Here is a 16,459-nt window from a genome sequence, read left to right on the forward strand (position 1 = left end):
AGACAATCATTCTGACCAAGTTTCATAAATATTGGATCACAGTTGTGGCCTCTAGAGTGTTCAAAAGCTTTTCCTTTGATCTGGCCTACTGACCTAGTTTTTGACCCCACATGACCCAGTTTCGAACTTGACCTAGAGATCATCAAGACAAACACTCTGCCCAAGTTTCATAAAGATTGGGTCACAAATGTGGCCTCTAGAGTGTTCACAAGGCAAATGTTGACGGACGATGGACAATGAGCGGTCACAATAGCTCACCTTGAGCACTTTGTGCTCTGGTGAGCTAAAAATTAAAGAAATTTTGTCTGCTAAAAGACATCATAAAGTAAATGGAATCATTTATAGGTTCACTAAATTTTTGCTGTACAGCTATCACAATGGGCAACTGTTGAAGAAATGCTACTTCTAAGAATATGACCTCCGCTCGAAATTTTGAGGGATAAATTTCTAAAAATTTATTGTGGCGAGAAAATTCTATCGACTGGAGGGTGACCAGGCGTTAGATTTGTTAATATGTATCATTTAAATGTTTTTGACTTAACTTTACTTTCAACTGACCTAGCTCATGCAGTGTCCTATAGACATTATAGTGGTAAACATGAACCGTAACTGGTATTTAACTTTAGTTGGTTTAAGTTGTTGTGTTGTGCTGCAGTTACATATTTTCCATTAAGGTATGGTTCTGAGTATTCCGACTGATTGACATTTCACGCTTGGTCTCCTTTCTGTCAAGAGAATTTTTCTTAAATTAAGCCCTCGTGCTTATCCTATCAAGTATAATTAGAGTGGCCGTTACAACCCATCTTGTTCTAATATTATGTAAGTGGAATTAAACCTTCAAACCAACTTGATAGCAGCCTCTGTGCATACCCTGTCTCGATGAAGAGGTATCAATTATTTAACTGATAACTTTATTCTGTCATATTTATTTTTGTTATTGAGTATAACAGAATTTTTGGCAAGGCAGTTAAGTTCTTTAACCTTCAAACCAGCTGGACAGGTGCCTCTGTGGGTACCCTGTCTTGTTGAGGAGGTTACTGCATTATTAATCCCCCGCCATGAGTGGTGGGGGGTTATAGGAATAGTCTCCGTCCTTCTGCCTGTCCTTACCATTTTGTGTCCACTCTGTATCTCCTAAACCCCTTGAAGGATTTTCATGAAAATTGGGTCAATTGATCACCTCATCAAGATGATGTGCAGAACCCAAGAGACAGCCATGTTGGCTCAAGGTCACAACTCAAGGTCAAAGGTTTGAGCCTTTCATTTCTTGCCTACTCTATATCTCCTAAACCCCTTGAAGGATTTTCATGAAACTTGGGTCAAATGATCACCTCATCAAGACAATGTGCAGAACTTATGAGTCAGCCATGTCGGCTTAAGGTCAAGGTCACAAGTCAAGGTCAAATGTTTGAGCCTTCCATTTTGTGTTCACTCTGTATCTCCTAAACCCCTTTTTTCTTAATGATCACCTCATCAAAATGATGTGCAGAACTCATGAGTCAGCCAAGTCAGCTCAAGGTCAAGGTAACAACTCAAGGTCAAAGGTTTGAGCCCTCCATTTTATGTCTGCTCTGTATCTCCTAAACCCCTTGAAGGATTTTAGTACGACTTGGCTGTAATGTTCCCTTATCAAGACAATGCGCAGAATTCAAAATTCACCCGTCAGCTTAAGGTCAAGGTCACAACTCGAATGTTTAATGGTTCCACCCAATACCATCAACCCTTTCACATCCATAACAGTGGTGGGTGATACAGCTCTCTTTCAGACTGCCTTGTTAAGATGGAAATAGGCATCAATCATTTAATTCATGAGGACTTTATTTTGTCATATTTTGTTGTTATGATAGAATTGTTTGTAAGGTGATTACTAAACATATAGGGGAGGCTGTGCATGTTTATTTTTTATTTCAAGTAATTTCAAAGAGTTCAAATAAATAAAATGCTCAGAATTACTTACATTCAAGATAAAAGCTTTTAATTTTGTGCGGTAACTGACATGTAATGACATGAAGTCAATGACATCATTTTAAGGCAACACATACTGAAGAATTGGGCAAAAATCGATTCTATTATCTTTCCTTGTTTATTGAGATCAACGCTATACCTTGTTGTCTCCCTTCGACCGTCTAGCTCAATATTGATTACTATCGGATATTTTTTAGATTGTTATGGTTCGGCTATCTCCGCTTATCGTATCACGGGAGGTGCCGATCATAAAAAACAAGGATTATAGATTAGAGATCTCCTGTAAAAACGTAGTGGGAAGGGTGATTTATTTCACACCAATTTTAAGTACCGGTAAAACAACAACAGCAAATATAGTCATCAACTTGGTTTAATTCTGTTTTTCAATAATGTAAAATATGGAACGGAAAAAAGAAGACACTACGTTATTTATTCTTTTATTTTGCGTAGTCAAAGAGCTATAAAAAAGTGTTTTATACTTCTTTGGCATAGTATATGAAAATATGATCAACACTATATTATCTTCTTTATATTTTACATTAAAGAAACTGAGACATAAAAACAAATATAACTACACAAAATCATGTATATTAGGCGAGCATAACATACATGTACATGAAACTACTATTATCTTAAAAAAGAGAAAGCAGGAAAAAAAAATATTTTTTAAAAGTGCTTACAAACTTGACAATTTCATTTTCAGTTATTATAAATAGATGTGAAATGCGTTTTTTATTATTATTATTATTAATCATATTTAACTTGTTAAAATTAATTTTGCTATGTAATGAACATTTAAAAAACACATTGTCACACACTGATGAAAAATGAACAGAAAAACAAACTAGCAAACATACTTGACAATGTAAAAGGTATCTTTTTATGACACCAGAGCCTGTTAATTGGAAGTGTGACCTATTTGCCCCCGAGCCAGTCATTGTGTAATAAAGTATGTGCGTATTATGACTTCTCAAGGTTTCTCAAAAGGGACGGACTGACTGATTAAATAAATGTTAGATGGCCCTAGGTCGCTCACCTAAGAAGCACTCCATAACAGTGTAAAACATGTTTCACCTAGTGATTTCATGGAAACAAATACTCTGACCAATTTTCATTAAGACTGGATCAAAAAATTGGTCTTTTGCGATAAAACAAGCATTTTCTTAGATATGACCTAGTTTTTGACCCTAGATGACTCATGTTCAAACTTGACCTAGATTTTATCAAGGCAATCATTCTGACCAAAATTCATGAAGATCAATTGAAAAATACAGCCTCTATCACATACACAAGTTTTTTCTTTGATTTGACCAAGTGACCTAGTTTTTGACCTCAGATGACCCATATTCAAATTCGACCTAGATTTCATAATGGCAATCATCCTGACCAAATTTCATAAAAATCAATTGAAAAATACAGTCTCTATCGCATACACAAGGTTTTTCTTTGATTTGACCTAGTGACCTAGTTTTTGACCCGAGATGACCCATTTTCAAACTCGGCCTAGATATCATCAAGGCAATCATTCTGACCAAAATTCATGAAGATCAATTGAAAAATACAGCCTCTATCGCATACACAAGGTTTTTCTTTGATTTGACCTAGTGACCTAGTTTTTGACCCGAGATGACCCATTTTCAAACTCGGCCTAGATATCATCAAGGCAATCATTCTGACCAAATCTCATGAAGATCAATTGAAAAATACAGCCTCTATTGCATACACAAGGTTTTTCTTTGATTTGACCTAGTGACCTAGTTTTTGACCCGAGATGACCCATTTTCGAACCTGGTCTAAATTTCATCAAGGTAATCATTCTGACCAAAATTCATGAAGATCAATTGAAAAATACATTCTCTATCGCATACACAAGGTTTTTCTTTGATTTGACCTAGTGACCTAGTTTTTGACCCGAGATGACCCATTTTCAAACTCGGCCTAGATATCATCAAGGCAATCATTCTGACCAAAATTCATGAAGATCAATTGAAAAATACAGCCTCTATCGCATACACAAGGTTTTTCTTTGATTTGACCTAGTGACCTAGTTTTTGACCCGAGATGACCCATTTTCAAACTCGGCCTAGATATCATCAAGGCAATCATTCTGACCAAATCTCATGAAGATCAATTGAAAAATACAGCCTCTATTGCATACACAAGGTTTTTCTTTGATTTGACCTAGTGACCTAGTTTTTGACCCGAGATGACCCATTTTCGAACTCGGCCTAGATTTCATCAAGGTTATCATTCTGACTAATATTCATGAAGAAGAATTGAAAAATACAGCCTCTATCGCATACACAAGGTTTTTCTTTGATTTGACCTAGTGACCTAGTTTTTGACCCGAGATGACCCATTTTCGAACTCGGCCTAGATTTCATCAAGGTTATCATTCTGACCAATATTCATGAAGATCAATTGAAAAATACTGCCTCTAACGCATACACAAGGTTTTTCTTTGATTCGACCTAGTGACCTAGTTTTTTACCCGAGATGACCCATTTTCGAACTCGGCCTAGATTTCATCAAGGCAATCATTTTGACCAACATTCATAAAGATCAATTGAAAAATACAGCCTCTATCGCATACACAAGGTTTTTCCCAGATTTGACCTAGTGACCTACTTTTTGACCCTGGGTGACCCATTTTCGAACTTGGCCTAGATTTTATCAAGGTTATCATTCTGACAAAATTTCATGAAGATCAATTGAAAAATACAGCCTCTATCGCATACACAAGGTTTTTCATTGATTTGACCTAGTGACCTAGTTTTTGACTCCAGATGACCCATTTTCGATCTCGGCCTAGATTTCATCAAGGTAATCATTCTGACCAAAATTCATGAAGATCAGTTGAAAAATACAGCCTCTATCGCATACACAAGCTAAACATTGACAGACGACAGACGACAGACAGACAGACGCCGGACGCCGGACATAGAGCCATCAGAAAAACTCACCTGAGCATTGCTCAGGTGAGCTAAAAAGTGGAAAACCTAAGAATAAAACAAGCACACCATAAAAAAAAGTCTTTTAGAAAAGATTTAGGATAAAGTGACACTAATGTAGTGTAAAGGTTATTCATAATAACTATCATGAATATTTTTACTATATGAACAGGGGATTACAGATTTTTCATATCTTTAGCGCGTGCTATACCTTCTTGAGATTAGCTGTGCGTACATTTAGTTCAATTCAATTTCGATTTATTGCATAAATACAATGCCTACAGCAAGTGAACATAATATGGAGCAGGGAAAGTACATAATAATTTTCAGGAGAGACAATAAACCAAAGAGCTATAAAAAATTAAAAATGTATTTTATACTTCTTTGAATAAACTAATAAATTAATAAAGGACAATTTTTCACAATGTTGTCACAAAACTTCTATACTATAATATTTTCACTCTTAGGCGAACTTTTAACACGTGTTCTATATATCTATACTTTAATATCGAACAATTAACCTGTATTCAGGAAAAAATACTGTTAATCAAATATAAGTAAATACTCAATCACTGTCCCATTATCTTATGTATCTAACAACATTTGTACTTGAAAATGAAACAATATATTTATTGTGTATTTAAGTTTCGTTCATTAAACATGTTACAATTTTCAAAATGCTCTTACGCAGTCACCGAGAAGATTATTATCTGTGTAATAAAAAGACCTGATCATCCCTAATCCCCTAATAAAAAGGTGTTGATAAGCAATAAACTTGCAAAAAGCTGTTAATTGGTAATAAACAACTATCGAAAAGCGCTTTAATATGGCTGTTTCAGAGGCTCCGAAAACAATTTACTCAAATGTTGCATTATATAAATTCTTTATAACATATTTATGGTTAAAATTTAAACTAAGGGGTATAAGTATAATTAAACGAATCTTTAAAATACGAGACAATGGTTTAGAAAGAAATATATATAGTTGCAACGTGCATCATGTCTTATATTTTTTTTATTTATTAACATGATACGTCAGCATCTTTCTCTGTAACATTTATTTTGCGGTAAGCTTGTAATTCCCAAAAACTATGGTTCGCCTTAATATAACTGAAATTATTCCCGCACTATTATTATCACTTAATTAATACTATGTTGTAACAATAATATTTTCTGTATCATCGGCAGCTAAACTTCGGGCGGGTTCGTGAGTTTTCGCACGCGTCCGGAAATACCACGGACACGGCAAATAAAGAAATAATACAAAAATCACCAACTTTTAAACGTCTAGGGAAGCAAGAAGACATTAAAATAATTTCAAAATAAAAACATATATAAAAAGTTTATTGTCTGTAGAATACTTCAATAGGATAATAAATATTCTCAATATATGAATAAAGTGGCTACAGGGAAAAGAATAAGATACGTATCACAGGCTTTTGCTTATTTTATTCAGTAACTATATGCCGTAAACAGAGACTGATAGTGATGTTTTTTAATCGCCAAGGGAAGCATTAATTCTTCATTTTAGATAAATAATTTTTATATCTTTGTAAAAAGAAAAGAATGACGAACACTTCAATAGGATAATAAATATTGTGTGTTCATTTTAATTAAAACAATATTTGTTCAAACTTTTTTTCCTTCTTTGTTTCTATTGGAAAATATCAACCAGATAAAAGTCGATATCGCACTGCTAGGTGATTTCAAGGGGAATAATTTTACCGATAAGACGACAAATTTCACCTAATTGTTGATCATGAATATTTTGTAGAATTTCTGCAGTAATTTATTCATTATTTCAGCATTATTAAACCATTACGCATCAGATCAGAGACAGGTTAATGATTTTTTTCAGAAGAATAAATATACAAACACATTTAATTTGTCGTAAACTTTGTCTGAGTCGTTATCTTCTGGTTGGGCAAACGCACATGCAAATGTTAAGGTATACTACCTCCTTAACTTGTACAACTCATTTCAAAATACTTACTGGTCTTAGAGGAATAAACACGGGAGTTCCACCAGCCACTTTAACCATTGGTTCATAGCAGTCAAAGTATGGTTCTATTATAATCACCTGTAAGGTACATAGTAAACACAACAATACAGATATTTCTATGTATGTATTTTCTTTGTCTCTAACAACACTTTAACTGACAAGTTTAGCCTCATTTTGGAATATCTTTGAGTGTGTTTATTTCTTTTATTTTGATGAGTCTACTTCATCATTTAAATACTTAACATTTTACTGACAATGCTAGAGACAAAATTTATATTCTAAAATGAAATTAACTTTAAGAACAAATTTTTGTGTGACCTAAAGTTTGTAAAAACAGTCTAACTAGGGTTAATCAAAGACCTAAAAAATTTTCTTTTAAATAAAATTTAAAAACAAATTTCAGGAGAAATGATTTATGTGAAACAAACAAAAGCACTAAATTTGAAGCTTAATTATCAACAAGTGCTGTACGTAAGACAGCGTGCTTCACTATTCGGCGACTTGACAGTAAAATGAATTTATGTCTTCTTTAAAAGGAATATACACCAAGATATAAAAAGACCCTACTATTCAGAGGGGTTAAAGGTCAAGTATGGAAGGGGTACTGATGATGATGGTAAAGATATATTTTGAGTTTCAAGTCATTATCTTATATAGTACCAAAGTTATGTCCAGAAAACGAAGTTTGTCAACAATTTAAGTATGAAAGGGGCATAATCTGGTCAAAAATCAGAGTTATGGAGATTGTTACCACACATGCAGATAATGATGATAAAGATACATTTTAAGTGATAAAGAAATATTTTTAATTTCAAGTCATTATCTTTTAAAGTACCAAAGATATGTATATAAACGAAGCTTTCGAAAAAATTATGGGGCAAGTAAAATAGCACCCTCATTCTCCAAATAGTGGAGCTAAAAAGGAAACCCATGTGAAAATATCTGAGACTGCAATGCCCTATTTCTATGCTAACTGAGCATGAGAATTTAAATCTACAAATAAAAAAGGAGCTACATTTTCAAAATGCAAAATCATGCCCCTGGGTGACCAAAGATGTTGTTTTTTTTTTAGGTTTTAAGTTTAACCCTTATCAGCTGGACACGATTAATTCTGCCTTTGCGACCAGTGTAGATCATGATCAACCTGCACATCTGTTTGCTAAGAACCTTTTTTAAGATCATATGAAGGTCAAAGTCATCTATGTACAGGTCAGTTTGTAGGTCCTGCCTCAAAGTTGTTGAATGTGAGCATGAACTAAATTGGGTCATTAATGTGAGCTGGCAGACCATAAATGTTGTCTATTAAGGTTTTAACTTTAAAGGTGAAGGTCATATATGAGGTTAAGGTTACTTTATATAGATCGGTTTGTACATCTTGCCACAAGGATTCTTGAGTGTTTGAACTAAATCAGGTCATTAATATGGGCTGTAGACAATCTGGTTTGTACAGACGGACAGACAAACAGAGTTTAGTCAGGGGTATAATGCTCATGGGTATAAAAAATAAAATTAGGTTTCTAATCAAAGTAAGGCATTCGACCCCAGGCAAGGTAAAATTTCATGTTTTCCAATAACCACATCAACAAGAGCTCGTAGAACACAAAATGCCCCCCTTGATGCATTGAGTAATTGCACAAGGAACAGAAATTATTTGGTCACTTTGCACTGGACATTTGCCATACTGACCTCAAATCAATAATTATGGGTCAAATCAAATGTGATCTTAAATTCTTGCATAAAAACTACTTTTTTCACTGGATCCACCCATGTATTAATGGGAGAAAAATCGTGTGCAAACAAGGCAATTCATGTGCTGTTAATACACAATTTTTATTTTTGAAATGCTTTGCCAGGGACGTATGTACGTATTTCTGTGCAGACTGATATTTGGCATTTGCGTCTTGTTTCTGCCATAATAACCTCTTCTTGTAACATTAAAGATACAATGTAATCCGTAGTATGTTTAGCTGCAGGTTATAACACACTAAATAGTTGTTGTTCCTTTATTCTATATAAAAATTGACCTATTTCCAATGGCCGCAGCACACATCAAGACCCATTTTAAATGTCTGTAACCTACATTTTCTTGATGAGTATTGTCAATGCTAAATAAAAATCAAAAGAAAAGTGGGGGTCATGTTTGATGCAAGAAAAATAATTTCAGTCAAACACACAAACTGCAAAATCAGCTAAAAAATGAGACCCTAAATTACACTGGTGGTGTATGATCTAAGTTTCCATGAAAAATTTTGTCATGTTGTTATTTCATTATGAAAATGCTACCTACATGTCAAGCATAGATCTGTCATGTGATTTTAGCAAAAAAAAATGCAAAGAAAATAAGGAAAATAGCTCTACAGAGCAAATAAAAAACTGAGAACTATTTGTATCCGCCATGATGCGACTACCATTTTCTTTCGCGCCATTTTTCTATTTAGTGTCTGTATGCCTGCATCAGTTTCCAACCCCAAAGGTCCTGCCCCCATCAATGTACGCACTCGTTTCTCTTAGACTTTACTCCCTTTACAAAGCGTCGGTTCAGTTGTTGTAAATAACCGTGAATGAATAAGTATCGCGTGTAACTTGCGCTACTGCTCGTTTTTAGGAATCATATTAATGATTTTTGTTAGTATCAGTCGGTATACTTTTTTCCTGATTTTTGGCAGAATTCATATAATAAACCTTGAAAGCTCTTCACTACTTTCATACTCATCCGTACTCTAAATGTGTTCGTACTCAAAATAATTCGAATGTAAAGTTATTATTCATGTTTGTAATAACGAGAAATAAAAATAAGATGCTCAAAAACCTTCAAATCATGCTTTTGGTAGTGTTGTTGATATGTGGGCCACAGTTATGGATATTTAAAACATGTTTACCGTTTCCAAGAACAACAGAATGGTAAATAAACTAGAATGTGTCTGTAGGACACAGGGTGTGCCCCCCACTGGTACATTTGTCAAAAATAAGGGGCAATAATTCAAATGTTTGCAGTCTGAATGGGGTATAACCTCAGCAAACATTTTATGAAAAGGATTCATTATTCTAGGCCCTATACTTTTTGAGCTATGAGCATCAAAACAAAAAATCCACTATTTTGGCTATTTCAAGGGCCATAACTCTGTAATAAGAGCTAAGATTCTCAAGAAGAATGCCAAGTGTGCAAGGTCACATGACAATAAAGACTCCAGCAAGGTTTCCTGAATTTACATCTAATACCTTTTGAGCTAGGCACATAATTAGGTGAAAAAGTGCATTTTTTTTACTATTTCAGGGGCCATAACTTTAAAAATAGGGGGTGGAGCCAGCCAAAAAATTACAGGTGTGCAAGTTTATATCATGAGAAAGACTTATGCAAGTTTTCAACCATTTATATCATATACTTTTTGGGCTAGGTGCGTCACAAGGTGAAAATGTGCATTTTTGACTATTTCAGGGGCCATAACTCTGAAAATAGGGGGCGGACCCAAATGAAAAATAGGAGTTGCGCAAAGTTCATATAATGATTAAGACTCATGCAAGGTTTCATGAATCTATATCAAATACTTTTTGAGCTAGGCATGTCACAATGTGAAAATGTGCATATTTTACTATTTCAGGGGCCATAACTCTGAAAATAGGGGGCGGAGCCAGATGAAAAATAGGAGGTGCGCAAGTTCATATCATGATTAAGACTCAAGCAAAGTTTCATGAATCTATATCAAATACTTTTTGAGCTAGGCATGTCACAAGGATAAAAATGTGCATTTTTGACTATTTCAGGGGCCATAAGTCTGAAAATAGGGGGCGGAGCCAGATGAAAAATAGGAGGTGCGCAAGTTCATATCATGATTAAGACTCATGCAAGGTTTCATGAATCTATATCAAATATTTTTTGAGCTAGGCTTGTCACAAGGTGAAAATGTGCATTTTTTACTATTTCAGTGGCCATAACTCTGAAAATAGGGGGGCAGAGCCAGACAAAAAATAAGAGGTGCGCAGGTTCATATCATGATAAAGACAAGGTTTCATCAATTTATATCAAATACTTTTCGAGCTAGGCGCGTCACGAACTTCGGACGGACAGACGGATGGATGCACGGACAAGACCAAATCTATATGCCCCCACCAAATCTCTATGCCCCCCACTCATCACATATGAAAACAATAAATTTAGTCATCATGTCATGTTTTTATGCAAGAACAGCGACAGTACACGTTAGTTTTGTGTATCAACGTCAGCAGAAGCCCATTGGCTTCTGCAGAGGTTAATACACAAAAAAACGTGTATTATCCCTACAATAAAGCATTCTCTAGTATTTGGCAAAAAAGTTCTAATGTTCCAGGTCAATGTGACCTTCTCAAGTTATTGTCCAGAAAATGTTTAAGTGCTCAAATTAGATTTCTAATCAAAGTCATGCATTCAACCCCAGGCAAGGCAAAATTTCATGTTTTCCAATAACCATATCAACAAGAGCTCGTAGAACACAAAATGCCACCCTTGATGCATTTAGTAACTCCACAAGGAACAGAAATTAATTGGTCACTTTGCACTGGACATTTGCCGTACTGACCTCAAATCAATAATTATGGGTCATTTACAAGTCTTAAGTGACCTCCATATCAAATGTGATCTTAAACCAAAGCATTCTCTAGTTATTTGGAAAAAAAGTTCTAATGTTCCAGGTCACTGTGACCTTGACCTTTGACCTACTAACCTCAAGATAAATAAGGGTCATCTGCCGGTCATGACAAACCTACCTATCAATTTTCATGATCCTAGGCCCAAGCGTTCTTGAGTTATCGTCCGGAAAGTGTTTAACTATTCTAGATCTCTGCGGCCTTTGACCTACTGACCTCAAAATCAATAGGGGTCATCTGCTGGTCATAACCAACCTCCCAATGAACTTTCATGATCCTAGGCCCAAGTGTTCTTGAGTTATCAACCCGAAACTATTTAACAGTTTCCGGTCACTGTGACCTTGACCTTTGACCTACTGATCTCAAAATCAATAGGGGTCATCTGCTGGCCATGATCAACCTCTCTATCAACTCTCATGATCCTATACCCAAGGGTTCTTGAGTTATTGTCCAGAAAACGCTATAACTAAAATCGATTGGGGTCATCTGCTGGACATGACCAACCTAGCTATTAACTTTCATGATCCTAGGCTCAAGCGTTCTTGAGTTATCGTCCAGACACCATTTAACTGTTCTGGATCACTGTGACCTTGACCTTTTACCTACTGACCTCAAAATCAATAGGGGTCACCTGCTGGTCATGATCAACCATCCTACTAACTTTCATGATCCTAGACCCAAGCGTTCTTGAGTTATCGTCCTGAAACCGTTTAACTGTTCCGGGTCACTATGACCTTGACCTTTGACCTACTGACCTCAAAATCAATAGGGGTCGTCTGCTGGCCATGATCAACCTCCCTATCAACTTTCATGATCCTAGGCCCAAGCGTTCTTGAGTTATCATCTGGAAACCAATTGGTCTACATACCGACTGACATACCAGCGACCAACATCTGCAAAACATTATACCCTTCCTTTTTCGAAGGGGGGCATAAAAATTTGTTCTTCCTCTCCCTCTCAGAACAAAGGTCTATACAGGTAAGATGTCCAAGAAGACTGACAGGTAAAAGAACTGTGGCATTCATAACTAAAATACTGTCAAATAGCAGCATTAAACCTATCAAACACTTCCTACCTCATCTCCGGGGTTGACCAGCCCCTGTATGGTAGAGAATAAGATACCAAATGCTCCAACACTGACCATCACTTCTGACATAGCATCAATCTGTCTGCCCATGATAGGGCTGTACAGCTGGGCCAGTGTTTTCACCAAATGTGGGTGGCCCTGAAAAAACAATTTAAAAGCTTTTAGAAATTTATTCAAAATTATATACATTGATCACTATTTATGTTTGATTTTGTTTCATTAATAAATATTGTTAATGTTAATATATCCATTACTTTTACAGTGCAGTAAATGAGAATTAATTAAAACTAGAGCTTCACGGGAGTGACGAATTATACCACCACAATACGGTCTTGTCACAGAAGTAAGCCAATGTTAAAGTCGAACTTGTCCTATATTTTGATGATGTTACACCTGTTTATCAAAATGATTTAAATCTGTCAACCCTGCAAAAAAATTCTACTAATCTGGGTCACTGTGACCATGACCTTTGACCTACTGACCTCAAAATCAATAGGGTTCATCTGCTGGTCATGATTAACCACCCTATTAAGTTTCGTGATCCTGGGCCCAAGCGTTCTAAAGCTATTGTCCAAAACGGCTTAACTGTTCCTGGTCACTGTGACCTTGACCTTTGACCTACTGACCTTTAAATCAATAGGGGTCACCTGCTGGTCATGACAAACCTCTATCAACTTACATGATCCTAGGCCAAAGTGTTCTTGAGTTATCATCCAGAAACTGTTTAACTGTTTCCGGTCACTGTAACCTTGACCTTTGACTTCAAAATCAATAGGGGTCATCTGCTGGTCATGACCAATCTCCATATCAACTTTCATGATCTTAGGCCCAAGCGTTCTCCAGTTATCATCCAGAAAGCGTTTAACTGTTCCGGGTCCTTGTGACCTTGACCTTTGACAGACTGACCTCATAGTCGAACTTGACCAGTATTTTATGATGTTATACCTGTAAACCAAAATTTATGATCCTAGGCCCAAGCATTCTCAAGTTATCATCCGGAAACTGTTTAACTGTTCTGGGTCATTGTGACCTTGACCTTTGACCTCAAAGTCGAACTTGACCTGTATTTCATGATGTTACAGCTGTGTACCAAAATTTATGATCCTAGGCTCAAGCGTTCTCAAGTTATCATCCAGAAACCGTTTAACTGTTCCCGGTCATTGAGACCTTGAGCTTTGACCTACTGACTTCAAAGTCGAATGTGACCTGTATTTTAAGATGTTACACCTGTACGCCAAAATTTATTTAAATCTATCAAGCCAAGCTATTGTCTGGAAACCATGGAAACCAACAGACTGACCAACAACCTCACTCCTATATACCCCCTCCAAACTTGTGGGAGTATAAATTTCTTATTCACATGCAGAGTAAGTAAAGTTTATAAATTTGCTTAACACAATACAAGCCTAGCATTACAGTTTTTCAAACTTGAAAACAAGAGCACCGCAATGCAGATCATATATGCCTGAAGGTATGAACTTCAACTCCTAAGTGTGATCTTGACCTTGTCTTGATGTCTTGATGTGGTGAACATTTGTGTCAAGTTTCCTCGAAATCCTTCAAGGGGTTCAAGGGTTACAGAACGATGACCTTTGACCCCTAAGTGTAACCTTGACCTTGAAGCGAGACATCCAGAACATGCGCTCTACACGTCGTCTCGATGCAGTGAACATTAAATTTTGTGCCAAGTTTCTTTACAATCCTTCAAGTAGTTCAAGAGTTACAGAGCAGACACGAAACACACTCATATGACTGACCCCTAAGTGTGACCTTCAAGTGAGCCATCCAGAACATGCGCTCTGCACCTCGCCTCGATGTGGTGAACATTTGTGTCAAGTTTCTTCTCCTTCAAGGGGATCAAGAGTTACACAGCAGACACGAAATTGCTAATGGATGGACAGACGGACGGAAGTCCCATCGAAATGAAGGAGGGGCCATTTCATTTATTATTTTCTTTTGTCTAAATAGGGGGTTGTGGCCCTATAATCTGTTCTTAACGGATTGAAGCTATTGTTCTCTTTACTGTTAGATGGCCCTCTCTTTCATTTAAGTTGCTCGGACGGACCAGGGGTATAACATCATATGTCCCTTAGGGCATATAAAAAAATCTAAACTCTTGTCAGTCTTAATATTTCTACCAATATATTGAGCATCTACCTACATATTCACATTTTAAGCATTTAGTGACTTACATAAGACCTAGTGTACTGGTGGAACAGTGAATTTTCCGAACTGGTTATAGTTTTTGCAAACTCATCAAGGACATGTTGTGGTGGATGATAATCTGGAAATCCCTGAAAAAACAACAACAACAAAATGTCAAATATTTACACAATTTAATAATAAACAAGAGCTAACAGAACAGTGTAGCAACATAATCAAGAAATGTATGCAACTGAGTCCTTATAATATACATAATAATGGCAAAATCTAAAGACACTGTAAGCATATCAAACTATCTGTACTAAACCCAACTGCTGGTAAACCTTATTTGAAAAATCGATAATCTTGTAGCTTTGAGCGTTATCTTCCATAAATTTACGTCCATCTCTGAAATAAAGTGACGCCATTCATATTTGACCAAAGGGGGATAATTTGAACAACCTTGGTAGAGGATGCTACATACCAGATAATGAAGCCCTAGGAACTGCAGTTTTGGAGAAGAAGATTTCAAAGTTTCTCCTTTCGGTTGCCATGGTAACCCAAGTTCTGTATGGAATTCAATTCTTTCAAATTCTTTTAAAGAAACCACCCAAGGAATATCGCTGTGACGATTCATCAAAAATGGACTTGTGGTTTAGGATGGGATGTTGTTTAAAGGAAAATGTTGATGGACGACGCACAACGGACAACCACTGACCATAATAGCTCGTCCTTGAGCACTTTCTGCTCAGGTGAGCTAACAATAGTACATCATCATACAAATACACACAGAATGACACCAAATTGCGTGAAATGGCACATATGATTTCAAAATTTTCCGAAGCATGCCCCCGACACCCCTAGCCCCGTGCCTAACCCATGTGAATGTTCGGCATCATACATGCGTGGAAAATCGCTAAAATTTTTTTTTTGTAATTTCCTTTTTAATAAAAAATAAACTTCAAACACTTTGCCCAAATTCTAGTTTATACGTTTGGTACACATATGATCTGTGAAAAACATTTGGCAGAAGTCTATAAATTAAGAATATTTGACTTATGACATCCAAGTGTGACCTTGACCTTGAACCTCAAGACCTAGGTTATTTGTGTACATGTAACTCATTGTCTTAATGAGGTTAATATTTGAGGCTAGTTTGATGAAAATCTTTCCAGAGGTTAAGAAGATATGGAGAGAACGCTAAAGCTTTTTGACCTATGACCTCAAAGTGCAACCTTGGCCATGTGACCAGGGTAGTATGATGTGCATCTACTTATATCATGATGGTGAAATTTTATGTGAAGTCATTTGAAAATACATCAAACGATGGAAATCAATAATGGAAAGACAGATGGACTGACAGGTATGACTCCAATATAGTGCCCATATACTTTCATCTGTGGTATAATTAAAAGTTCAGTCTGAACACTATATAACTACTTGGATTTGTTTTGTTTTATTCATTTTTATTTGATTACGCTGCGCTGCATAGTTATGGCCATTTCCGGCCGAACTAATCAATCGTAGGCCCAGCGAAATTTCAATTTTGAGACCTGATATCAAATACAGGTTGATGCCTGGATGTGATCCAAATTGTAATTAATGTATTATATGTAAATGGGGGCCTTAATTCAAAGCTCGGATGTTATTTTTAGAACATGTCTGGTGGAGGTATTATTATTTTGTTTTTGCA

General features: G+C 36.1%; 1 protein-coding gene across 7 annotated transcripts in view; it reads right to left on the minus strand.

Annotated features, from left to right (window-relative positions):
- Positions 1–16,459, minus strand: part of LOC123554306 (kynurenine--oxoglutarate transaminase 3-like) — a 171,526-nt gene that overhangs the window by 107,526 nt on the left and 47,541 nt on the right. For 6 of the 7 annotated variants that reach the window (XR_006686990.2, XM_053525256.1, XM_045344369.2 and 3 more), the window contains 3 exons: positions 14,817–14,918; positions 12,613–12,762; positions 6,909–6,995 (listed from right to left, as the gene is read on the minus strand). Coding sequence is in view for 6 of the 7 variants with exons in the window: in XM_053525256.1 (XP_053381231.1) it covers positions 6,909–6,995; positions 12,613–12,762; positions 14,817–14,918 (339 nt within the window). In the remaining variant the exon portion in view is untranslated. The remainder of the gene's footprint in view (positions 1–6,908; positions 6,996–12,612; positions 12,763–14,816; positions 14,919–16,459) is intronic. The other variant, XM_053525255.1, reaches the window with a different exon arrangement.

Source organism: Mercenaria mercenaria, chromosome 15 (assembly GCF_021730395.1).
Source record: "Mercenaria mercenaria strain notata chromosome 15, MADL_Memer_1, whole genome shotgun sequence".
NCBI lineage: Eukaryota > Metazoa > Mollusca > Bivalvia > Venerida > Veneridae > Mercenaria > Mercenaria mercenaria.